We start from the raw sequence: 27,371 nt of genomic DNA on the forward strand, positions 1-27,371 counted from the left end.
CAAACACAGCTGCCACACCTGGCTTCCTCGGATCATGTCACATTAGTTTGTTTCTCTTTCTGTGTTCACTTCAGCTTCAGTTCATTTCTCCTTTTGGTTATGCTTTCAGTACGTTTATAGAAATGTTGTAGTTATTCGTTTGGAGCATTTTTATGAGTGAAGGCAGATGTTAAGATTAAATAGTGGATCAAACCCTCCTCTGAGCCTGTTGATCAGATAAAAGCTTTTCAACATGAAAAATATAATATGTATATGTATATATTTGAAAATGACCTTTCCCTCACAGATCTTTATTAATATGTTAAAATCCTTTCAGTCCATGTGTACACCATACTATAATACTATTGTTATAGTTGTTTAATCATCTAACAACAATCAAACAATCCAAATGAACCAAATGCCACCAACTCTATGAACTAAAAACATGTTGTTTAGCGGTCATTTTTAAGTGCAATCAAAAAGCTTGGTACACTTTATAAAAAGTCACATAATAGAAAGTGACTTTTAAAGACAATAAACAAACACAGAAACACACAATGGGTGAAAAACTGCTGTTACGATACCCAGTTAAAGCTACATCACAATTTATAAGCTTTACCCCAGAACAATAACTTGATAGTACAAAACAGATCAAAATCAAACACAACAAATATCACACAGCAACCTCACTTATAGATTAAACCCTTTTTTAGTTTTCGAAATATTTTTTTCTGCGCATACAGACATTTTTTATTGATGTCTAAATTGATGTCTTTTTAAACAGAAAGTCAGAAAGTTTTAACAGAAAAATGAAATGTGAAATGTGAGGGGAAGCATAGAGTCCTGTGGTATTAAAGAAAAATTGAAACTAATAACTGGCTAAGTTACATCTCAGAGCCCTGCTCTCAAAAACTGACATAGTGTTTGACCTTGTATGGGAGGAGCAGGATTTTGAATTCAATTCTTGATTTACACTTTTTCTCCATTTTTTTGGCTCATTTCTTGAAACAGAAATTACATTCTCAAAATAACATGGACAAACCTCCAAACCTCTTGGCAAATGTTCACAACAGAATGGCATTTCTCATTCATTTTATCAAATGGCAAATGCCTTAGTACATGTCTCAATTGTCTCAGTGCATCTTTGCAAATGATTAAGTACAAGTAGCCTACAGTTATACAGTTAGCCCACATTTAGCACATTTTCCAAATGAATAGATCTTGTAGATCTAAACTGATTAGTTGATTCTCAGTCTAATGATCATTCCCTCCAAAACATATCACCAATGGAGAAAAACTGTAATAAAAAAAAATCAAATAAAAAGAAACCACACTTCCGTTGGATGAGATGAGCACTTAGCTCCATCATGTGGCATCTATGAATATTGCACTATCATGATAAGAAGTAGGGTAAGATTAAACTGGCAAAATCTCACCTAAATGTGAAAGTGAAACTACAGATTTCCAAATTCTTATGGAGATGCAGCAGAGCTGACTCATCTGAAAGAAGAGGACACTGCAGAGTTTGTATTTTACCTTTTTAAAAAAAAAATAAATTCATTCATTTCTTTCTGTAGTAGCATCGCATTTGTTTGTGAGGAGATGTTCAGAGAAACAGATTAAATTTTTTCCATCTATTTAGAAAATGAACCACATCACTACCTTGTATCAGAAAAAAGCATTTTTTCAGCTCTGAACACTGCAGGTTTTTCTTCTAGATGCTTCTGTTGCCGTGGTTGTAGTTCTTGTAGTTTTGGTGAGTCTGTGTAATAAGGATCATGAACAGGATTAGATATTGTCATCAGTGAATGAAGTAGATTTTCATTTTTGCTGTGTCACTCACAGGGAGAAGATGGTCTGCAGGATCCTGCTGCTCATCATCCTCACCTCATGTGTCTCTGGTTAGTTTACAGATTGACTTTATGAACTACAAATCAAGCTCAACAACAGATTTGTTCCAGTTCTCAGTGTGTCTGCTCCTCTCTTTCCCTCTCTGTCTCCTCAACAGGATCATTTGTAGTCAATGTGACACAGACCTGCTATCAGGCAGAGGAGAACCACAACATCACACTGGAGTGGACGTTCACCACCAAACCTGACAGATCCACCCAAACTCTCAACATCATCTGTGAACTCTTCATTAGTGATAAATCGTCAATCCTGTATCAGGTTCGTCAAGGAGTTGAGGTGTCAGAGTCTCAGGATGCAAAGTTTTCAGGACGAGTCCAGAGTGACAAAGACGCCCTCAGAGAAGGACGAATCAGACTTCAACTGTCCAGACTCAGGACTGATGACTCGGGTCTGTACCTGTGTGAGGTGAACACTGATTATGGCTTCAGTGTTGGAAGATGTCGACTCAACATAACTGGTATCTTTATTTAGTTAAAATATTGCATTTTTAAAAAATAATTGGTTTATCATGTTTATGTCTGGAATGATGTATGAAAACCTGCAGATTATTATTCAAACTTTGATGGACCAGTTAAACACAAAACTCTTTCATGTATTCGTCTAAACATTGAAGGCTAGATCTGAACTCAAACTGAATAAAACAGGAGCTTCATTTTATAAATTATGGAAGGAGGATTATCCCCTTCAGTTTCTGTTTTATTCTACACATTAAAGTTATTATTTTTTGGAGATCATTATTATTTTATTGTGATCCGTAACTCTATCACTGTGAGCTGAACTGTTATCATTTTGATTCTGATCATTAACGTTAGTGTTTCCATGTTCTTACAGCAGCTGCTGATCAGCTCCAACCTCACAGACCAACAACAAAAACGACAACAGAAATTGGAGGAATGACCGGTTTCTACATTTTAATGGGAGTGTTGGCAGCTCTGCTGGCACTGTTTGCAATACTTTTAGTTGTTTTCAGAAATGAAGAGAGGATACAAAATCCTATAGCAGAAGTACAGATGCTGAGCTTCTTATGGTAAAAACCCATCAGTACTGACAGGAACCTACAGTCCAAGAACAACTATTATAAAGAAGCTTGACAAAACATAAAGCCGCAGCTGCAAATTTGCTCTGCTGTTAACCATTATAACCAGCAGATGGAAATGTTGGATTGCATTCAATCATGTAGTAACAGCAGTAGGTGTTAGTTGGTTTAACACCAGGTTTCTCCTGGTTTTAGCAGGCTGTTGTATAAACCCATGTAATCTGTAATATTAATATGAATGTTGCTTATTGTTGTGTATTATTTCTACACAAAGCATACAAAGTGTTCATTCCTGTGCTGTGGGAATACCTGTACAAACTGAATAAATGACTGGACTCCATCTGATCAACTGCTGTATCTTCTCAGAGACAACGCAGGAAGATACCCATTACAAAGAGCTACACTATATCCAGTCTTACTAGTAACTATTAGGATCTCAGGGTTTCTGCCTTGTACTTTTTAATATTGTGGATTTGTGATTTGTTTCTGGAGTTGTATGTGATACTTTTTATTTTCCTTAGTCCTCTGATGTTTAGTATTTTTCCCAAGTGCCTAGACCAGTGATCTAGGTGTTTCGTTTTTAATTCCTTGTTTAGTTTAATCAGTTCCCTTTCATTTCTTTTCTTGGCCTGTCTCTGTGTCTCCTCCCTGCATTCAGTCAGTCTTGTCTCCATTATTGCTAACCGCAAATCCAGAAACATCAAAGTCCAAGACTGCAAAACAATCAGAGATGAGAACAAAACAACAAATTGAAATTCTGCAAAAACAATAACTCAAGAAATGAAATGCAACAGAGACTAAAGACATGGAATACAAGAGTATAAGATAAAATAAACATTCAAACCTCAACACATATGAATCAAAAATTTCAAAGGCCACAATATGAAGACTTACAACAAAAATCAAGAGAACATGACATGAAGCTTGGATTCTTAAAGCCAAGTTAACTTCACACAACGTCTTTCTTTAATGACCAAAACTGAATCAGCCTGAGCTGTCACATGCTGGAGGATTCTTTAAACGTTTAAAGGACAAATGGATTTTAGCACATGGTGATTTATGAGCACCTCAAACCCAGGCACCAAGAAAACAAGTCGAAGGCTTTCTTTTGATGACGGTCACAATGACGCAGTGACTCATCTTGCTGGCGTAATACTGGGTGGGAAGGTACGCTATTTGAACACTTGAATGTAACATAACTTCACAAACTGCATTCCAGTCATATGCAAATGAAATATAACGAAGGTAAACTTTAGCTCCTCCTGACAGCTTCTATTAATAATATTCTCAACCCAACCCTTAAATCCTGTTTGCGTTACAGCTCATTCTGGTCTTAAATGTGTTAAATTATATTCAGTATTACTCAGCATGTTAACAAGAGGCAAGCCTTATAAAAATAAGATCCAAAGTCTTAGTAAACAAACTCACAGAGACTTAGGGGAATTCAAAAATGAATTTCTGATATTTCAAGACCTGGGAAATTATTAAGACTCGATGAGGGTGCACGGTAGCACGGTGGTTAGCACTGTTGCCGCACAGCAAGAAGGTCCTGAGTTCAATTCCAACATCAGGCCGGGGTCTTTCTGTGTGGAGTTTGCATGTTCTCCCTGTGTTTGCGTGGGTTCCCTCCGGGTACTCCGGCTTCCTCCCACGGTCCAAAGACATGCAGCTTGTGGGGATAGGTTAATTGGATAATCCAAATTGTCACTAGGTGTGAATGTGAGTGTGAATGGTTGTCTGTCCCTGTGTGTTGGCCCTGCGACAGACTGGCAACCTGTCCAGGGTGTACCCTGCCTCTCGCCCTATGACAGCTGGGATAGGCTCCAGCGACCCTGAAAAGGATAAGCAAATGGATGGATGATGAGGGAGAAATTAAAATTTTGACCTTTGTGGAATCTGGTACGTCATCTGAATAGTTGACTTGTTGCCAACTTAAACAGAAGGCGGGGCTTCACTGCCTCAGGATTACTGAAGACCTGACACTACCTGACATAAGAGGAAACAGCAGGAGTACGCAGTTGATCTTTTACTATGCTTCTTTAACTCCTTCTTCATACTTCTCAGGATATAGATCTGTCCTCAGGATCTCTTTACTGTACCGGAGCTGAAGCATCAGCAGCGCCTTGATATCTGTGCGGCTCTAAGTCCAGGGTTGATTCTCAAAATCCGGTTTCCAAAGCAATTGTAAGTTAAACAGTGATATTTTCTGTGTTGTTTTTTCTTGCAGTCTATTTGTACCTTCAGCTTCTGCAGTGAAGGCTGCTGCGTTGGGTCTAAATTGGCTTTGTGTTTTGTGTGGACCACTAATTGAGATCCAGCTGACATTTATTGTTTTTCAACTACATTTTTGTACTTCTATCTTATTTTATCTTATGCTACTTTCTACTTCTAGTTCACTAAAACCTTTCTCTTTGTACTTCATATCATTGGCTTTCAACTTAAACCTAAATCTGTAAATATGTGAGTATGGATTTATGGTCTTAAGGCCACCAATGACCCCAGTCTAAAAGAGGACTCAGACCTCCCATGTTTGTGCAGTCTATGCCTATTTGTCCTAAATTCGGGTAACTGGTGTTTTAATTGTTTTTGAATTCACCTACAATGTTGTGCTGTATCTAATATTGCTGTTACTTGAATGTATCTGTTCCATTTCAGTCTGTTTCTTCTATGCTATTGTTTATGTTGTTACACATTTGTATTACATCTGCACTACAGTTCTCTGTTCACTGTTCTGAACAGAGAAACAATAACAGATGTCTGTTCTCTGTTCAAGTCCTTACAAATTCTCCTAATAACCAGTCCTGGAACGTGCAAGATTTTCCATCTGGCTCTAGTTAAAGTGGTTGAGAAAGGGAGACAGGAGATAACAATTTACTATTCCAACATATCTCTTAACAGCCCTTTCAGGAGACTATACATTCTAGGTGATGCCCTAAAATGCCCTATGAAATAGAAATTATGGAGTCACCTTTTGTTCTGTTTATATCTCTGCACAGCGGACAGGAATAAAGCTGTGACTGTTTTTAATGTCTTTAGCTCAAAAAAAAAAAAGACCTTTTCTTACTTTTCCAAACATGCTGTGAGTAACTTAGTTGGTTCATTACATGTTTTTTTGTTTTTTTTTATATCTTCAGTAACAGTAAATTGTTTTCTAGTGCTTGGGTTTCCTAACAGGATAATGAACAAGATCAACAGTTGCAAGGAATGAATAAAATCAATCTGTCTCCTCTCACAGGGAGAAGATGATCTGCAGGATCCTGCTGCTCATCATCCTCCCCTCATGTGTCTCTGGTTAGTTTACAGCTTCACTTTATGAACTCCAAATAAAGCTCAACAACAGATTTGTTCCAGTTCTCAGTGTGTCTGCTCCGATATATCTCCTCAACAGAATCATTGAATGCGACACAGACCTCCTATCATGCAGTGGAGAGTGGGACTGTCACCCTGGAGTGGACATTCAAAACTGCAACTAATACCCCCTCCAATTTTCTTTCCATCATCTGTGAAAAGGAAGATGATGATAAAGCCTCAGTCTTATATCATTTTCGTCAAGGTGTTGAGGTGTCAGAGTCTCAGAATAAAAGGTTTTCAGGACGAGTCCAGAGTGACAAAGACGCCTTCAGAGAAGGACGAATCAGACTTCAACTGTCCAGACTCAGGACTGATGACTCGGGTCTGTACCTGTGTGAGGTGAGCACAGGTTATCACTTTCACGTTGAGAGCTGTCAACTCAATGTCACTGGTAAGTCAACAAAAGGTGAATTCATCTCATTTGATTTTTAGAAACCAACTAATAATATGTATGTGTATCAGTAGATCCTGTCAGTCGTCTTGCATATATATTTAGGCAGTGAAGCAAATAATTACTTTTACAACTACCATTAATGATAAAATTATTCTCTTTGACAGACTAATCACCTACATTTTTCTGTCCTTTGCACCAGCAGCTGTTCATTCCCAACACAAGAGATCAATTTGGAGTACCCAATCAGACAGATGGGAAAGAGCCACCCTCTACCCTTTTCTGGGACTGGTACCTCTACTGGTTGTGCTCTTCTCTGCCTGCAGACGCCATAATCGACTCAGAAGGCATAAAGGTTTTATGTAGGTCTTCAATGATGTGCATACTTTTCTCTACACAACCAGCCAGACCGGTTTTCTCTACTCCTACTGTCTCTAAGTACTGAGAGAAACTAAAGTGCCTTGAGGTGACTTTTGCGACTTGGCGATGCATAAATAAAACTGAACTGACCTAAACTGAAACCAGGACTAAGAGAACTCTCTTGGAGCCATTTCTAACAGCCTTAATTGTCAGAGCATTAGTCGAAAACTCAAGTGAGAAAACCTGAAGACCAACCACCCAAGAGTGTGAATGTTTCAAGTGTCAGGAAACGACTTTGTAATATGACATTCATGTTTTATGTTCATATTATTGTAAGTTTAAATGATGTAACTGCCATTTAATGATTTAAACTTCAGCATAACTTAACAATGAGCAGCCTCCTTCTTTAAAAACATTGTTGGGAGTGTGTGAGCTGAGAAACGCTGTCTGCAGGCTGCACAGTAACTGTAACTTGGCCGTGCGCGTGAATGTATGCAACATCTTTTCTGTTTTGTTTTGTTTTTGTCCTGTATGCCATGCAATGCTATTTATCAAAGTCAGTATTATATGCATTTTAAGATTCAGGAATTAATTAAAGACACTTCCAATCTTTCTGATTCCCATTAATTGAAGCATTTTGACAGCTATTTAGATGTTGTGTATCAAAGATCACTGTGACGAGAAAAACTTAATGAAGTGATTTGTGATGTTGTTGAGCTGAGTGACTGCACTGTTAAAAAAAAACATCTTTAAAAAACAGTAATATTCCGGCAGCTGGGGCACCAAAATACTACCGTAAAATAACAGAAAATAACTTCCTCATAAAAATACGGTTATTCCCAGTAATGACAATACAGTTTGTTGCGCTAATTTTACATGGGATTCTGCCTTTTCCAAGTGCTTTTAGACATTACATTTTAACGTGATCAAACAATGAAATTACCTATAAGCAAGGTCAATGAATGTGGCAATATGAATCATAATACGTAAATGTACAGAAATATACAGTTAACAGTTGGTTTAAATAATAATGGATTGCATGCCCTGGGACAGACTGACAGAGGAGAGGCTGCCATATCACACCATTGGCCCCTCTGGACATCAACAGTAGGCGAAGAGTCTAGACCACAGACACAATACCAAGAGTGCCCGAGCCGGGGCTTGAACCTGCAACCTTCTGATTACAAGGTGAACTGCCAACTCTTGAGCCACAATGGCCCTAAATTTCAGTGATAATAATACTTATGTGATGTAACACAAGCTTATAGGAATCATGTTATATACTTTTCCATATCACTACATTTGAATTCAAAAGTTCAATCTTTCAATCATGATACATTTGTGAATGTATTTTAACAATCTAAATATGCATATGTACAGACAGATACATTTAATAATCATGAAAATTATGTTTTATTACATTACAGTGATGTAATGTTAATTTACATTTGAAATGTGAAATCACAGTCTATTTACGTAACTTTAATGATATTCTAGAAGAACAGAACAAAACTGTAAAATGCACAGTAGAATACTTTTATATTAAGATTTTTTCCTACAGTGCAGCCATACCTTGTGGTTGTTAGTTCACATTCATTGGCCGATGCTTAGCGTCATGTTATTATGTGTCCCAACATCCAATGGCATGTCACATTGTTTTCATGGCCACACCCTCACCCCAGGTGCAGAGGCCTATTTCTGTTCAGGAATGTTGTGAACACTTTGAGATTTATATTAATTGCAATTCCCACCTCTACATTTATTTTTTAAAATATATAATTAGCACAGCGTGGCCGTGCAATGTTTTATATGTTTTTTTTAGTTTTTATTCCTATTAATTATATTTTCACTTGTTACCTCTGAATTATCGAATCAGACCTAGATGACATGAAACTTTCAGCAAAATTATAATTCAAATACTGCTTTAATTATTGATTATTCTCATTAATTTTTGATCATTTTATATTTAATGAACAGGCTTAGTGTCAGCTTTGCAACTGAAAGGCGTGGACACGATAGGTATTTGGGTTAGTGACCTGGTTGCCAAGGCTTTTGTAGGAATATGCCTTTAATCTCACAAATGTTTGTCATGACAGTTTGAATGACTCAGTTCTTTACTTATGTTTGAAATAAGATAAGATAAGATAAGATAAGACTTTATTGATCCCACAACGGGGAAATTTTTGCATCACCTCAGCTCAGGTACAGATATATGAAGGAAATACAAAAATACAATTAAGCTATCAATGAAAAAAAGTAAGATAATACACTATATACAATGGTAGCATACACAGTATGTGATTATGGATATAGTTGGAAATATGGAAGACATAAACTATATAGCTTGGAAGGTCATGGAAGGTCCATTATGCATGAAGTGGTGACCGTGGATGTTCACAGTGTCCAGTGACTTATGACATCGTGATTGAGGAGTTATAGAGTCTAACTGCTGTTGGGACGAATTATCTGCGAAAGCGCTCCTTCCTGCAGCGAGGGTGTTTCAGTCTCTGACTAAAGGAGCTGCTCAGCCCACTCACATACTCATGCAGTGGGTGATGTGGGTTGTTCATGATGGATGTCAGCTTTACTAACATCCTCCCCTCACCAACCACCTCCACAGACTCCAGGGGACATCCCAGCACGGAGCTAAACCTCCGCACCAGTTTGTCAATCCTGCTCCTGTCCCTGTCCGTGCACCCACTCTCCCAGCAGGCCACTGCATAGAAAAGGGCAGATGCTACCACAGTGTCATAGAATGTCCTTAACAGAGTCCTGCAGACTCCGAAGGACCTCAGTCTCCTCAGCAGGTGGAGTCGACTCTGGATGTCTGTATTTGTAGTCCAGTCCAGTTTATTGTTGAGGTGAACACCCAGGTACTCATAAGAGTCCACTATCTCAATGTCTTTCCCTTGGATGTTCACCGGTGTTGTAGGGGGTGACTTCCTCCTGAAGTCTATGATCATCTCCTTTGTCTTGCCGCGTTGATTTGGAGTACGTTGGTCTCACACCAGCCAACAAAGTCACTGATGACCCCCTGTATTCCTGATCATTCCCGTCTGATACGCATCCAATGATGGCTGTATCATCTGAGAACTTCTGTAGATGGCAATCGTCCGAATTATAACAGAAGTCTGAAGTGTAAAGGCTGAACAGGAAAGGTGAGAGAACCGTGCCCTGTGGTGCCCCCGTGCTGCAGATTACCACCTCGGACACACAGTCATGGAGCCTCACATACTGTGGTCTGTTGGTAAGGTTGGTAAGATGATGTTGAAAGCACTGGAGAAGTCAAAAAATATGATCCTCACAGTGCTCCCCGCCTGCTCTAGGGAGAGAGGGATCGGTGTACCAGGTAGATGACAGCGTCATCCACCCCAATTCCAGAACGGTAGGTGAACTGCAGGGGGTCCAACACTGAGCCCACCAGTGGCTGAAGGTGATGCAGGATGAGCCTTTCCATGGTCTTCATCAGATGAGAAGTCAAGGCAACAGGCCTGAAGTGGTTGGGCTCCCTGGGGTGTGCGATTTTTGGCACCGGAACCACACAGGAAGTCTTCCACAGTTCAGGAACCCTCTCCAGGCTCAGGCTCAGGTTGAAGATGTACAGGGCCACCTGACAGAGCTGGTCTGCACAGTCCCTGAGCACCAGTTAATGCCCAATTTAACGTGTGCTGTTCTCATTGTAAGATTGTGTGAAACTGAAACTCTCCTTTCCTTGGAATAAAAGGAGGAAATGTTGTCAGAGTTGGCTCGATCGCTGTGACACAGTAGTAAAACTGTCCTGTAACCCTTCACTCAGTCCACTACCAGCTTTTTAAGAGCTCATCCCATTTCTGATCCAAGTATTATTACCAGTGTTTTATTAAAATCAAGCACAACTGAATTGTTTCAGGTTTTTAGTCACATACACTATAGACTGCTGTGTAGAATATTCTCCATATGTGAATGGTGTGTGAGATCTTCATTTGAATGAAAATTGAATTTAAGTAACTTGTTTTCTATAACGGCTTAAGAGTCAGGTTACCAGGGTGCACCCAGAATCGAGAACTGAGAACTAACACTCGGCCAAGTCTCTATATTAGCAGTTTAATGTGTTTTTATTTTATTTTATTTATTTATTTAGTTTCATTTTTAAAAAAATTTAAAATTTTTGTTTCCACAGTTGTGTAAAATGCCCAAAACCTGTGGTTGTCAAACCTATGGTTTGGTTTACAAAAGCCAGTTGGTTCTTTCCAGTTAAATTCCTCTCTATGTGTCTTATTTAAACACACCACTGTGCTCCTATAGTTGAACCTATTGGTCCGTTAATATAATCTATTCAAGAATTCTCCTTATTGTGTTACAAACTGATTCTTTGGCAGCAGAAACAGTTAAGAAACTTCCTGAAAATGTAGTGGAAAACCACTGAACAGTGAGTTAACTGTGGCATATAACAAATTCAGATTAATCTGATGCAGGTTTATCTATCTCTGTCAGCCTTCAAAATGCAAACCAAAACTGTTGAGCATGTCTGTTGAATCCAAAAAAGCAGCAGCTCCTTCCATGCTCACTTCATGTCCTTCTAAGTTGTCTTTTTGACAGTCAAGCGACATAACAGCTGTTTCTACGCCCAGTGTCTCAAGACTGCATACCTTTAACAATGTATAGGATAAAACAGCTATCCATAAATGCTAAACATACATGAAACTATAAAAGTTGAGAATGATTCTTTTGTGTTCTGACTTTGCTTCTGCTGCTTTTATTTATGCTTGGGATACACTGATAAACATTAAAGGTTCAATGGAGAGCTACTGTGACAGCTGGGACAGCTACAGAAAAACTTTCCCTCCTCCTTTTGTGTGTTCCTCAACTAAGTGCGTGCTACTTTGCACAACCCACCGGGACTCCCGCCCCCACGAGACTGAAAAGGGGAACGAGAGCTGTAGTCCAGGTGAAACTGAGAAGGTACCGGAGGTTAGCTTCCTGGCTGTGGGGAGACTCCCGGTGCCAGTTCCTCTCCTGACATTTGGTGTTGATGTGACCCAGGCCTCATGGCTCAAAAGCAGTATCCTCACCCTGTGTTCATCATCTGTTTTATTGTACCTGCATTATAATCAATCTGGTCCTATTTGGCCTTTTAACCCTTTAAGACCTACCATAGAACCAAGTCCGCCAGAGCTTATATTATATTTTTACATGCTGTGGAGCCATTTTTGGGAGCATTTCAAGTTGCTATACATCAATACAACCATTCCAGCCTAAATTTTAATAATATGTATGCATTAAGTGCATAGTAATTACATAAATTGCAAAAAAGTGCAATAAACTACAAAAAAATTGAAAATCGTTTTTGTTTTTTTAACATATATTTCTAGTTAGAGAAATTTAAGAGGCTTATCACTCAAAACTGTAAATACAAAAAAGTTGCACAAAATAGTTTCCCACCACAGGAAATTTATTTTGAGTGTCTTCATAGTTTTATTTTTGAAATACACCAATTTTTATACACTGCAGGAAAAACAAAAATAAATATTATAGTGCAAATTTGCAAAAAAGCTGCATATGCATCAAAATAAACTATTTCCAGCAGTGCAATATGAGTCCTAAGCATCCCAGAAGCGACACAGAAAGTCATAAAGTCAAACATAACTTTTACAAGCACCAGTATAGGCCCTGAGGCCCTGATGGTAAAAAACTACATTTCCGCAAAAATGACGTCACTTCTGGTTTCGGGCAGTTCATGGCGGACATGCAATAGTTTGTGCTGACGTCTATTCCAACGTAGGAAGTGTTATGAACAGCTGATCAGATCAGCAAAGTGTGTTTCTGGAATATTATATTTTTGTTGCTGCAAGTATATATGTATCTGTATTTATATATGTGCGTGTATATATAATATTCTGCTCACGTTGTGCTCCCTTACCTGTTGTAACTTCTTTCGGTGCTGTGCTTTTGGAAACTGAATTTCCCAGAGGAACCCATCTGAGGGATTAATAAAGTTTTATCTTATCTTATCTTATCTTATCTTATCTTATCTTATCTTATCTTATCTTATCTTATCTTATCTTATCTTATCTTATCTTAAGCAGGCTCTTTTCATAATATGCCACCACTCTGGTCTTAACGTAAACATTTAGGATAAGTATGTATAAAAAAGCAAATGGGCTTCGTATTTTATCAGTTTTGCATGCATTTTGGATTTGTTCAGTTCACACACAGGAGGCCCTGTAGGGCTGGGGTGCATTGTGTGACAGACTAACAATACTAGCAATTGGGACAAGTAATGTCACCTCTCTGGTGGAGAAGTTATTGCATTTTGAGGTTGCAAAGTACCGGCTAGATATAGTCAGGCTCACCGCAATCCATAATTTGGGCTCTGGAACCAGTATCCTGGAGAGGGGCTAGACTATCTCAGTCTGGAGTTGCAAGACTGAGACAGAGTCCAGGTACTGGAGTGAGAGGCGGTGGGCTGGGGCGGGTATCCTAGTATCCCCTTGGCTTGCTGTCTGTACGTTGGGGTTTCTCCTAGTGGATGAGAGGTTTTGTTTCCTTGGCTTCAGGTTGGGGAATGGGTCTGTGGTTATGCGCCAAGTAGAGGTTTAAAGTACTCAGTCTTGTTGGAGTTCCCGTTGGGGTGCTGGAGGGTGCTCCGCCTAGGGACTGTGTTGTCCTACTGGCCGACTCCAATGCTCATGTGGGCAACAGCAGTGAGACCTGGAGGGATGTGATTGGGAGGAACGGCCTCGCGGATCTGAACCAAGTTGTGTGTTGTTGTTGGACTTCTGTGCAAACCACAGTTTGGCCATGACGAGCACCATGTTTGAACATAAGTTTGGCCATAACTGCACATGGGAGTGTGTGGGAGGAGCTTGGAGAGGCCATGAAAAAGACTTTTGGACTGCCTCAAAGAGAGGTAGTGATGCTGCACTGGTCCCTCGAGCTAAGTGTTAAAAAGAAGCTCTCAATTTACCAGTCAATCTACACCCCTACCCTCACGTATGGTCACGAGCTGTGGACAGTGACCAAAAGAACGAGATCGTGAAGGGTGGCTGGCCTCTCCCTTAGAGATAGCGTAAGAAGTTCGGCCATCTGGGAGGGGCTCAGAGTAGAGCCGCTGCTCTTCCGAATAGAAAGGAACCAGTTGAGATGGTTTGGGCATCTGACAAGGATGCCTCCCGGGGTGGATGAGGTATTCTGGGTATGTCCCACCGGGAGGAGACCTGTTTGTGTTATTCACTCTGTCATTCATATTCTGTTGTGTGTCCCCACAAACCACTTTTCACAAACAGAACTCTTGCATCCTTTTTATTTCCTTGGTGGAAGCTAAGTACTCTAACTGCTCTTCACAGCGATTTTTATTGTCCTGAATGTACTCAGTTTTACAAGCTTCTATTACTAGTCTTTTTAAAGTTGTCTGTAAAAGTTAACAATAAATACCATTTTAGTTGTCATCATTGTGCTTGTGACTTACCATGTGAGGCAGCTTGCTAAGTTTACCGCCATTCTGGCCGACAATTCCAAGACCATTTGGTGATGGATCTTTTGTATTAAAAAAAAAGTATGACGATTTTTTTGGTCTAAATGTAAAGTTAACAAAACTGACAACTTAAGACAAATCTTTTTTACCTTCTGTGTTGTAATCTTTAAAATTTTCATAAATTTGAAATTTCACTACAACGTCAGGAGTTTGTTATGAGGTGTTGCAAAGTTCAGTACAGTTCAGTTGTATTTATACAGCGCCAAATCACAACAACAGTTGCTTCAATGTGCTGTATAGTATAATAAAATAATACAAAGTGAGCTCACACTCAACTAAACCCCCTTTGAGCATGTACTTTGTCACAATGGAAACGTAAAACTCCCTTTAAAGTAGTGATGTGACGTTCTGTATCGAGGCTTCGAAGCTTGTGTCGAGTAATGGAGGGGGCGTTTCCGCGATGTGCGTATCGAGGCTTGCTTCATTTATGGGAGGAGCTGAAAATGATGACGTCCGAAGCCTCGCTGCCCGGCTGTACCACGTGACTGGTTCATGAAGTGGTTCGAACTTTGCCGTGAGATATGACAGCGATATAAACCCCTCAGACTTCATTCAAAATGTAGGTGTTTGATGGAGAGTTGCGGTTAGTGAGAGTTTGGAGACAGTTTGGAGGTTTATGAGAGTGAGGAGAGAAAGTCAGGAGAGAATGGAGCCAGCTAAGAAGAGGAGGATGTCCTCCCCTGTGTGGGAACATTTTGATCCTATTCCTCCCAACAAGGTATGTAAATTTCTACAGAAGATGTATTTTCATAATACTGATGGTGCAATACAATTTATGTTAAGCAGCTTTACTTTTGTACAAGGTGAAGTGGTTGCTATGTGCCAGGGAGCTGGGATATAGCAACAACACCTCATCCATGCTTAGGCACTACAGAGCTTTGCATGAGAATAAGGGAACACCGATTGTGGAGCAAGACCAGGTGAGCCATCAAATGCCATCATAATATAGCATGCAGTAATGTTACTAAATTATATAACAATATTATACAGCTGTAATAAGTTACGTGTGTGATATTTATATTTGTGCTTTGTCTTTATTGTCTTTCCTCAGGAGAACAATCTCAAATAGATGAAGGCCTGGTTAGCATGGTGATTGAGGACTCCCAGCCATTTAGCATTGTGGAGGACAAAGGATTCAAAAGATTTGTTAAATCATTAAATCCTAGCTATGCTCTCCCCACTAAAGGTTATAAAAGCAGTGAAAATTTAGTTTTTACTGAATAGAATATGGGCAGGACTGACGCCTCAGTGTGTAGCTGTCCATACCTCAACGTTACAAGAGCACAACCACTGTCCATACCCCAACCACACCTCACCTCACAGTAAATGATTATTTCCATTTTAAGCATTTCCAAATGATCATTTTCCATACTGCCAGTATAAATATACACAGTATACTGCCATCAATACAATATAGATGTTTTACACACTCCTTTTGTTGTTGACATTTACAGGCTGTGTGCAAAAGGCCACACACTTCAAATTCATGCCAACTAATATTTTTACGTCCAGTAGGTGTCCTACTAGAGCAAATGAAGCTTCAAGAAGCTTTGCGCTGGGGTGAACCAATTGGATGAAAAGCTTCAGTGCTTCATGAAGCTTCATCTGCCCATCACTACTTTAAAGTGGGAGAAACCTTCTGCAGAACCAGGCTCAGGGAGGGGCAGTCATCTGCCACAACTGGCTGACAACAACTATAACCAGTTAGAACCAGTTCAAAACCAGTTAAAGTGGTTCTCCAGAGGCCTGGTAATGAACTAATCATGTGATTCAGGTGTGTTGACCCAGGGTGAGATCTAAAACCTGCAGGACACCGGCCCTCAAAACCTGGAGTTCAACACCCCTGATTTATGTAAACAACTGCAGCTGTTCCCATCATGCCGCAGTGTTTTTCGACAGAAAGTGTCACCACCATTGTTTGTGTTGTTGATCAAAAAGATCGATCATTTTATTTTATGAAAGCAGAGACAGAAGCTGATAGCAGAAAAACTCAGCAGAATCAAGTGTTAGATTTTCAGTGCTGAGAGAGAAAAAGTCATTTCAACGCCAACTAAATATTCTTTAAGTAGAATAATGTTACGATTAAGAGTTGGCGTAAACAACTTTGTTGCTTTATATGTACACATTCAGTGTTTTATATATTTTAAATAATTATCAAACTCCTGTCCTTCTTGTAATACACCTTGTAAAGTAATAGTACCAAACATGTTAGATTACACTTGGTATTATAGACCTCTTTAAGATCTTCTGACCCTTTGATAAAATGATTTGGACACACACATATACAGAAGAATCATAACTTCTTTCATATAAATAAGGACTTGTTTACAATATATACACATAAACATTAACTTTAGAAAAAGTAAATTCTACCTATGGTGATCCATAGTCAAATTAATAGGAGTTCACTGTAACACTTAGAATTCTTTTAACAACTTGAGTTCAGGCACATTTTAACCAGTAATAATTTATAACAGCTGATGGGAGAACAACAAGTGATTTCAATCACTCTGGATGCTAATGGACAAAAATTAAAGATTCCTCATACCATATCTAACAAAAACAAATGTTAGAACCAAAAGAGGAAGGAAATATTATTAATGATATACGTGACAAGAGCTTTGAATGTTTCCATCAGTGTTTTTGATGATGGCTGCAGACTGCAGACAGTGTTTCTCAGCTCTCACTGAGGTTGATGCTCCCACAAATCTTCCACTGCAGACCCAGCTGTTAACATGACAATCTTTGGAGTTCAGGGAAGTCATGTCCACACTCAGAAGATGATGGACGTGGCTTCTAATGAAGCAGCAAGGTGAGTGGCATCTGAATTATTCAAGTTGACTACTGCTTCACTGCATTCGCTGCCTAGGCGGTGACTGTTTAGATTTAGGTTATGTTTTCGTTTTATGATTTTATAACAGAGTTTGATCAATAAAGCTGCTGCTGGCAGTATAAGTAAAGGATACAGGTTGAGCCATCCTCGACTCTCTGGTTGTGTGTTCACTGTTGGACTTGGACGTTTGGGGTCATCCGAAGCTAACAAAAAGGACACAAGATGCATTTCTTTAATGTGAATAGTTAGTCTACATATCAACCAAAGTAAATTATCCCAAGGTTCAGGTCAAATTTGATACTCATTCCACTAAAAAACTTACCACTGATGCTGAGTCTACATCTGGCTGAGCCAAAGCCATAATCTGTGTTCAGTTCACACAGGTACAGACCCGAGTCATCAGTCCTGAGTCTAAACAGTTGAAGTCTGATTCGTCCTTCTCTGAGGGCGTCTTTGTCACTCTCAACTCGTCCTGAAAACTTTTCATCCTGAGACTCTGACACCTCAACACCTTCTTGAACACGATACAGGACTGAATCTGTACGCTCAGTTATCAGTTCACAGAGGACGTTGAGAGTTTTGGTGGATCTGTCAGGTTTGGTGGTGAACGTCCACTCCAGTGTGATGTTGTGGTTCTCCTCTGCCTGATAGCAGGTCTGTGTCACATTGACTACAAATGATCCTGTTGAGGAGACAGAGAGGGAAAGAGAGGAGCAGACACACTGAGAACTGGAACAAATCTGTTGTTGAGCATTATTTGGAGTTCATAAAGTGAAGCTGTAAACTAACCAGAGACACATGAGGTGAGGATGATGAGTAGCAGGATCCTGCAGATCATCTTCTCCCTGTGAGAGGAGACAGAGCAAGAAAGAAAATCTACAGTCTGACTCAAGACATCACTCATGACAATATCTGATCTGGTTTATGATCCTGATTGGAAAAAACATGATAGTATCCTCTAAAAAAAGAAAGCTCACTTAAGTTTATCATGTTTCTATTTATTTAAATTTTTTAGAATTCCCGTACATCATGCTTTTAAACTACAATCAAGAAACATACTGAGCCTACCAAATACTACACCAGCAAGAGCTGCTATGCAATGGAAACATATGCCATGTAGAACAGTTTGAGTGGAATTTGTAGGAGATAAGAAATTTCACCAACTGAATTGTTGCAACGATGGGATCTTATTACAGAAGCTCTTTAGAACAAACCATTGTTTCACAAATGCTTTTAAAGGCAGACTCTATGGCTAGATGCTTGATTTCATATACGTGTGACTTAAGGGTTGAAAAACTTTTGAATGGCGTCTTTCAGTGTTAAAGAGATATGATGATTACTTCCAAAACCTGCCCTATATAGACTCATCCGGTCGAAAGTCAGTGTCCTCATTAGCCAGGGTTATATGACTGATCCAGAAGCACTACACTTATGTTAACCAAATAACTGATTTGGATTTTAGTTGGAGTAACAAATCAGCAGTGGTGGTGTTCAACTTTTTTATTGCTAAACCAGACTTAATTTCATATATAGTTATAGAAGCCTAAGATAGGTGTTTAGCTGAGGAAGTACAGTTGCCTGGACCCCCACTAATGCTGCTGACTAACACCCCCACCTTCATTCATCCAGTCACATGTGAAATTTTCAGGGTGACAGATTGAAAAACATATGAGTCACAAAGTCACTCTGTTTTGGATAAGCTACCGTGAATGGAGTTTAATATTTTGTCAACACAACAGCATCAAATTTTATTTGAAAAAAAAAAGAAAAAGAAAAACCATTAGGATGTGACCTTGATGTGTGTTTCTTTTCTTTTCTGTTTTATTTTAATAAATCGCCATTAGTCACTCTTTATTTTCACTTTGAAACAATCATTCACACTATTGACAGCTACACATTTAATAACAATGAAAAGTTTACTTAAAACAATGAGCATTAATTTTTTAGAATGAAAATTTTATAATAGTCTCTTTTGCTGAACACCTGACTGCAGTGCATAAGGTAAGTTGTTAAGGGCTTTAATCCTGAGCATACTTTGGAAATATAATACACAGGCAGTAAATACATCGTCCTTCCCGGAAGTATATCTGTTCTTTTTTTTAACACCAATGGAAGACGACTCAAATCCTTCATTCTTTCTGGATGAGTTTCTGCAGATAAGTTGTATTGTTGAACATAATAGATTTTCTGGATATTTAATATTTAGACCGAAAAATGAAGAAAAAAAAACATTTTCTGTCGCTTAGAAATGAATAGTTTTCCAGCTGTATTTTAATTAAAGGTGAAGGATTATTGGCAGTTAATATTACAAAATGTCGCTCTTTCCTATGTAGGTGGTTTGGTGTGAAAATGACTCAGAGGATAAGAACTTTGCATGAGGTGGGGGAGTCACATCAAAAATGATCAGCAGATTTTGTCCATCACATTTCTCTCTCAGTGGCAATTTTGCTAAAAGGAAACCCATTAATGAGCACACCTGTGATCTTTCTAGGTTTTCAATGCATATTAACCAGAAGAGGTCACCACAAGAACAAAGACAAAAAGACACCCCCTCCCCCCCCCCCCCCCCCCCCCCCCCCACACACACACACACACACACACACTACCTTCAAACCTATAACATCACCACCAAACATACACACAAATGAACAAATGTAAGAGTAAAAAACTTCAGCTCACCATGTATTGGATATTTTCAAGAATAGCATTAAGTGTGGACGTGTCCAAAGTGATAGATGAGGTACTTTCAGTGTTTACAGCAGCATAGGACAAGTGGTGACAGGTCTTCAAACACAACTAAAACTTGTTGTTGGTTAGTGGATGAGGGCGTATATAGGGGCATATGCCTTTTATTATCACTGGAGCTTTCATGAAACACTCCACAAGGCTCAGTGACTATTTAAGGCTAAATGCACTGACAGCTGGGAGCTGCTTTGTTTTGCCAAAATAAAACAGTTTGTTTTGGGAATTAAACACAAGTCAGCCTCCATTAATGAAAATACTTGCTCTCCCTGTGCTTAGTTTTAGCTAAAAACATGCTGGTGGTTGCTAATCAAGCTCTTAACACGACATGAGCCTCCACCCTCCATAGCAGGATATATTTACCCGCAGCAAAATGCACTTAAAGAGCAAACTAAAAAAGGCTCCTTCAAGGTTGATGCAAAGGCTACTGTAAAGTTTTAAAAGAGCTATGTCGCTCTGTGGTTGTGTGCAAGCATGTGTAATCTGATGATTACATCAGATTTATCTTCATCTTAAATATTACTTAACTAATATGATAAAGGTCTAAGGTGGAGGCAGAATACTTTTTTACCCAATGTACTGTGTAAAAGCCACACAGAAAAAAGTCTCAGTGGACAGCTGCTTATATAAACATATAAAGCAGATATGTGAAAAAGAACTGAAGGAAAACTGAGAAGGAGAAACAGTAAATCTACCCAGCTGTCATGTTGTTGAGTTAACTTTTTTTTTCTCGTTCATTCCTGTCAGGCCAGTTTTCCAATCTGACCACGATCTCTCTCAACATAATTATGTTTATAGATCCTCACATCATCATCTGGGTACATATGTATACATAAATAAGTAAATCTGGTTTTTTTTGTAAGGGTACTGACAATCCAAGTGTTTTTCAGATATGTTCAGTTTGACCCTTGCATTTAAAATCAATGTCATAATGTTTTAATACAAAGCAAATTAGCTATACATCATGTTTATCATCAACATTATTTCTTTTGATTTTTCCCTCACTGTTGTTTATTTTATTCTTTACACACATCATGGCCAAGAATGAAATCTAATGAAATGAATGAAAATTCCACCACTTTTTTTTATCATTCCTAAAATAACATTCATTTTGTACTTAAACTATTCCTGTTTTTTTTAATCATCTTTAACTTTCCAAAGATGAAATGTTAAGATTGCCTTGCTGAAACTTAGCTAATAGCTACAATTAAAACTTTAATTAAAATAATATTCTAACAAAATAAATTATGTAATTCTGTAAATATTTCATGAAACAATTTCTCTTCAATGAAATTGTTTGAAACTTACCAAATGTTCATCACCACCGTGCTTCAGTCTGCAGCTCACTTTCTTCTGTGCGATACTGCGCAACCTCTGTGGATTTTTATGTTTTGCCTGCAGGTGCCGACACGCCTTCGTGGTTTATACTGCGTTGGTTGAAGAGAAAATGTGTTAGTTTTGAGTCCAACTCCTCATGACTTACTTTTAACACTTAGCAATGTGTTATTTAAAGTTTTAAACCTAAACATGGTTTGCTGAATTCTATACCCATACACACTAAAAAATGCTGGGTTAATTTCATAGCTCGACTTCTGGGTAAAAGCCTTAGGTTAACAAGTTGGGTTAGTTTGACCAAAAATGGGTTCAAAAATTGTGATTTAGGAGTTGGGTTGACAATGTGCTGGGTTCTTTAATGGCCTCCCTGGCTTGAATAATTAGGTTGGGTAGCTTTGATGAGATATTGGGTCAAAATATTACCCAATTGCTTGGGTTGAAGATAAGCCTCAGAAAAAGCCACATCATTCTTCACAAACTGGCATTTTCAACTAGACTGTGACCAGATCAGACTTCACTGGACCACTACTATGAAATAAAAAACAGTAAGTAAAAAGTGAATTCTAACAGTCTGAAAATCATAGTTGTTTTTTTTTAATAATTACAATTTACTGATTTATTCTAGATCTTTACCTACTCATTGGAGGCATTTGTACAGATAACACCAGCTAGCTTGTGATGGAGAAAGCTATAGTTATTTCTACTTAAAAATGCTTGATATCATCTTTTAAATATATTATTTGAAATGAGGTTGAAGTTGCTCTGTTTTACAAACAATTTAGAGATCACTGTATCTAGAACAAAGAAAGCATTAGACTCGGTGTTGCATTTGTTGAAAAAAGGTCAAAAGAAAAGAAAAAGGAACCCATTCTATCTAAACTATTTCATTTAATTATTTAATTTACCCTAAACTATCTATGGTAATAACAGCATATTTTCATTTTAAACTTTAAAGGCAAATATTATTCGTCCAATTTAGATTTAAAAAAAGATAGATAGCACTAATACTTTGACCCCTTTTTTCCCCCTCGTTCACTAGACCACGCAAAGGGCACGCACATCCCCTTGCTTAGCTAGATTGTGATGGCGACAGCAACATAGGCAACATACATCTTTAACAAATGAATGCACATTATATATCTCGATGCATGCTCAATCATCCAGGTAAGTAAATCCCGAAAGGTTGTTTCTGTTCATCTGGACGTAGCGTTTTCAGTGGGAGAAACGTTTCCTCACTCATCCAAGTGACTTCTTCAGTCATATGCACACTATAGATGCATAAATAATAACATTTGTTGTAAATCTATGGAGAAGTTGGCAAAAAGGTTTCTACAACCTTGTGACAGTATAAAGTGTGTGAAACATGATACTTGATCTTGACATAGTCCATCTCCTAACAATTAATTGCAAACATTCACAACCACTGGTCTGCTTCATTGTTGTTTTGTCCTCTCTGAAAAAATGTCAAGCACAGTGTTCAAGCTCACCGCTCCAGGATTACAGACAACTTTACATTATTCAAACAACTGCAACACATTTGTGAAATTTTACTTTACACTTAAACCCCCACGGACTGCCATTTGGCTTTTCTACCTTTAAAACCCGGAGAGCAGCCAAATGGCTTTTAGCTAAGCTTTAGCTTCAGCCAACTGGAAGCTAAATTGGCTAGTCATTCATATGTATATTAGGTTGTTAGCTGGGAATTCTGGAGGGAGGGGAGTGGGGGTGTGTGATTGAGGGCGTGGGGGAGCTGCTAAAAGCTGTGCACTTCCTTTTGTGTTTCATCTTGATGCATTGTCAATCATCCAGGGAAATAAATCTCCAAAAGTCACCAACTTGGAGTGTTTCAGTTTGCCATCTTAGGGAGAAATCAACACACATGGGTGTATGCCCTTTGTTGCTGAGATTTATTGATAAAAACAGTACAAAAAACCAACCATTTGTACACATATTTACAAATAATAATAAAAAGTGAGTGAGTACAATTCAACATTTTCAGCAATCACTCACAATCCTGGCACTGCCATGGTATCTGTAGTCTGCATTTACCACATGTGTATCTTTTGCAGTGAACACATCGCACAGTGGCATGATTGTTCACAGGAAGCTCTGAAGGCGACTCGAGATACTTCTCCTGGCCTTAGCCGTTGGCTCTCCATCTGCAGCTTACGCTTCTATTTCATGTTATTTCCTTTTTCATTTCAAACAAGTAAGTGGGTGTAGTTAGTAAGTAAGATATTTCAGACATTATTCTGATACAGAGGAGGAGATACTGGAATTATAATTAGTATCTATGCATGCATTTGTGATTTTGTTTGACCTTCCCATTGCTCACAATTTGAATTTGTTCACACTGCAGATGAGGAGACTGCTTCTCCACCGAAAAAGAGAGCTTGTTTGGGGACTGAGACAGCGAAAGATGGCACAGTGTGGCGTGAAGAACATGTGGGGACCTGTCTCCCTTTCACCCCAATAGAAGCGTATGCTGCAGATGGAGAGCCAACGGCTAAGGCCAGGAGAAGTATCTCGAGTCGCCTTCAGAGCTTCCTGTGTTTCATCACTCTTGACATGCTTCGTAGCATTCAAGAATGGACTATTCAACATGCACAGCAAACGGAGCATGTTCATTGGTTCATGGACTTCCCTGAACTAATGGCATTTATTGCAATTGTGATCTTGCGGGTCTTTACTGACCCTTTTCTTTTCTTTTGTTTAAAAATTTCAAGATGTTTCAGCCCTGGTAGAACACATAGGTCAGCAGCTGGATTTCTGAAGGAGTGTCTATGCAATGTCAGGAAAAGGCTTGATGATCAAATTAACAAGGGCTCATTTAGCTATGATGGAAGCGTAACATGTTGCTCATAAAGGTGCATGAATTGGTCTGAGAGGGAGATTCCCTCTTGACACTTTTCCAAAGTTTTGATGTGTGTTGAATATTTTTTTCTTTTTTTATGTTAAGAGTTTTTACATGTAATTTCTTCTAAAACAGAGCCGGCTTTACATAACGTGTTTTCATTTTTATTAACATGTACATGTGCTGTAACCAAAGGCTGATTTGAAGTAATGGATATAATACAATGAATTTTATACCTTTTCTTTTGCTTGCATTTTACTTTTATTTATATATTTTGTGTGAATTTTGCTTTCTTTATTCTATGTATCGTATGGGAATAAAAGCAGTTTTCAGACAATCTGTTTTGAATGTAGTTTTTATATGCTGAATTTTATAGTATGTAGGAATCCCTTTTTTGACCTTATTAGACAGATAAAGTGAAGACTGACAGCAAAGTGAGAGGGCAAAGGACCACAGGTCAGACTCGAACCTGGGCTGACCACTCAGCCATGCGGCATACTGGCCCCTGCTTATCCAACTGAGCTGAATTTAAATAGAACCTATACATGTTAATGGTTGAAACCTGTGATGGGTTATGAGTTTCAACCCAATTTTTGGTAACCTCAACTTTAAACATTGGTAAATTTAACTCAATTTGTGGATAATTGTCCTAACCCATTGTGCTGGGCTGAAACACGCCCAGTGCTGGGTTTGACCAGCACTAGGTTACAAATTGGTTTTGTTTTTTTTTTGTTTTGTTTTTTGTTTTTTTTTTGTGCCTGTCCCGTTTGGCTCTTTTGCCATAAGAATTGTTGTCTAAAGGCAAAGAAAGATGCCCAACGGATTTACTTTACCAAATTGACCATCCCAGCCTTGCCATAATGGTCCATTTGATTCACCTTTTACTGTTTATTTTATTTTCACTTACTGAATATGGGACAGACTTGACTGGGGGAAAGAAGGGGAGAAAGAAAGAGGGAAAGAGAAACAGCTGAGAAGAGGGACGGGGGAGAAGGGCAAAAACCAAAAACCAACAGAATGAGCAGAAAAAGAAAAAAAAGAAGAAAAAAAGAAAAAAGAAATGCATATATCAATCACCTGGGTCACCTGCTGAGAAAGAAAAAAGAAAACAAGCAGAAGAGAACATGAGTAATAGAATAAACAACATCACAATGATATATGGGAATATGACAGTAAATACTAAATATTAAACATTATTGTGCAGCACATAAGATCAACAGAACACAGTGTGCTTTGAGGTAGGAGCCAAAAAGGGTGTAGTTTGTGGGTGTGATCACCCGTGTGTACACCTGTGAGCATGGACGCGCTTGTTTTGTTTTTTTTAAAAGGTTCCTTCATGTAATGATCTGCTAGAGGGTGTGGGGGGGCCACAGCCCCGTCCTCCAGGGCATGAAGCAGGTATGGAGGAGATCAAAACTCCAGACATCCAGAGGCCCCCAGAACACAAGAGACCAAGGAAGACCAACAGAGGGGCAGCCGCGCCACTGTCCCAGAAAGAGCTGGGGAGAGTCCCAGATGAGGGCTCACTCAGCAGCCGCGGAGCAGAAGCCAGGGGGAGTTGCAGTGACGTGCCCGTGAGCTCCGCCGGCAGCCAGCTGTGCCTGAGTGACCGAGCCCCAGGCCGAGAGGCCGGGGGCACCCCACCTCCGAAGTGAAATTGGGTTATTTTTAACCAACCATTTTTTAGTGTGTAGATATGCATTTAATCACTTTTATTATCAAATAAAATGCATAAACAGGAAATTGTAAAAGGCTTGGACACATTAAGGAATTTGCTGTGTTTAATGTGTAATACTGTGATTTATTTTTATTTTACCAGATTTAAATGTTACATCAGGTCATTTGAGTGGACCACAGCTGCTGTACAGAGCTAACTGTAGGTTACAGGTTATGTAACCTACAGTTTGCAGTTTCCTGTTTGTACTGTTTGAGTGTTCACTGATCTGTGAAAAGATGGATTCTCATGATACTGAGTAGAGTTATAAGTAATACTGGCTCATCAGTTTAAAATTGCTAACAGTATTGTCATCTAGCTCATGTGTAGCTGGATTTCTGTTAATTAAGGTTTAACCCTAATCATATATGGGCTGGTCTGAACTAGAATTTCAGGTAAATACATTTTCTTCGTTAAATGCTTATTTAAGTTGGGAATCTCAGTGTTTACTGAGATTAACATTATTTCCCTTAGTCTGTCATGTAAAATTTTGTAGATAACAATAATTTCAGTTTTATTTGGGTGTTTGTATCCCTCAGCTTAGCTCATTAGAGTCTGGAGAGTTTAGGGGATTTAATTTCACTCCATATTCAAAAGTGTGTCTCTTGATTTTGGCATCCAGTGGTGCAGTACCATTGAGTCCCCTACCAGTCAGTGAAGGTAGGGCTGCTGGCCCCAAGCTAAGATAAATGGATAGAGTTGAATTAAGACGGGCATCCAGTATAAAATGATGGTCAATTCAAACATGGAGATCATAAAGAATGGCTCTGTACTAAAATGCTCAGGGCTCAGGTTAACTATGACTGTCTCTAGTGCTGTTGGCCAACATGGTGCTGGAGACTATGCTATTTGGGGAGAGCATGCTAGGAGGGGGCGAGTGAGAAGAACGTTAGGAGTTTAGAGGTTAGAATAGGGACTTTAAATGCGGGGAGTATGACTTGTAAAAGGAGAGAGCTGGCTGATCACATGGAGAGATGAAGGTATATCTACTGTGTGTACAGAAGACTTGGATGAAGGGAAGAATGTCAGGAGCACTTGATTCAAAATGTTCTACCATAGTGTAGATGGGAAGAGAAACTTGATAAGGCTGATCTTGAAGGATGATTATATGTGTCAGACAAGATCATGAGTTTGAAGTTGAAGGCAGTGCGTATGCTGCACAAGTTCGATATCAGTGAGAGGATAAAGAAGAATTCTGAAAGTTGCATGAAGTGGTAGAGAGTGTCAACAGTGGGCAGGGAGAAATTGGTGTTTCAAGCAGATTTCAGTGGACATGTAGGTGAAGTGAACAGGGGTGATGAGGAAGTGTTGGGTGGGTGTAATGCAAATTAAGAAGGGAATTTAAAAAGGAT

At 38.9% G+C, this 27,371-nt stretch overlaps 3 protein-coding genes across 4 annotated transcripts; 2 read left to right on the forward strand and 1 right to left on the reverse strand.

Moving 5' to 3' along the window:
* The first annotated feature begins 1,831 nt into the window (after positions 1-1,831).
* Positions 1,832-3,255, forward strand: LOC147335030 (uncharacterized). The gene is made up of 3 exons (XM_086287770.1): positions 1,832-1,880; positions 1,988-2,347; positions 2,722-3,255. Exons 1-3 carry the CDS (start codon positions 1,832-1,834, stop codon positions 2,919-2,921), a joined length of 609 nt encoding a protein of 202 aa, XP_086143896.1. The 3' UTR covers positions 2,922-3,255.
* Positions 3,256-4,934: 1,679 nt separating this feature from the next.
* LOC147335031 (uncharacterized) lies at positions 4,935-7,722 on the forward strand. 2 transcript variants are annotated; one of them, XM_086287430.1, is made up of 4 exons: positions 4,935-5,110; positions 6,162-6,217; positions 6,315-6,668; positions 6,874-7,715. In XM_086287430.1, exons 2-4 carry the CDS (start codon positions 6,169-6,171, stop codon positions 7,032-7,034), a joined length of 564 nt encoding a protein of 187 aa, XP_086143556.1. In that variant the 5' UTR covers positions 4,935-5,110; positions 6,162-6,168; the 3' UTR covers positions 7,035-7,715. The 2 variants fall into 2 exon arrangements, with proteins under 2 accessions (XP_086143556.1, XP_086143557.1); XM_086287431.1 differs by having other exon boundaries at positions 5,000-5,110; positions 6,871-7,722.
* Positions 7,723-17,110: 9,388 nt separating this feature from the next.
* On the reverse strand, positions 17,111-18,278 carry LOC147335032 (uncharacterized). The gene is made up of 3 exons (XM_086287432.1): positions 18,164-18,278; positions 17,697-18,056; positions 17,111-17,577 (listed from the first exon to the last, which is right to left on the reverse strand). The coding sequence occupies exons 1-3, from the start codon at positions 18,276-18,278 to the stop codon at positions 17,315-17,317; spliced, it is 738 nt and encodes a 245-aa protein (XP_086143558.1). The 3' UTR covers positions 17,111-17,314.
* Between the last annotated feature and the right edge of the window lie 9,093 nt (positions 18,279-27,371).

Source organism: Aulonocara sp. 'chitande type north' Nkhata Bay, linkage group LG3, assembly GCF_057382095.1.
Source record: "Aulonocara sp. 'chitande type north' Nkhata Bay isolate Kocher_YH1m ecotype deep benthic linkage group LG3, A_spYH_male_GT1.1, whole genome shotgun sequence".
NCBI lineage: Eukaryota > Metazoa > Chordata > Actinopteri > Cichliformes > Cichlidae > Aulonocara > Aulonocara sp. 'chitande type north' Nkhata Bay.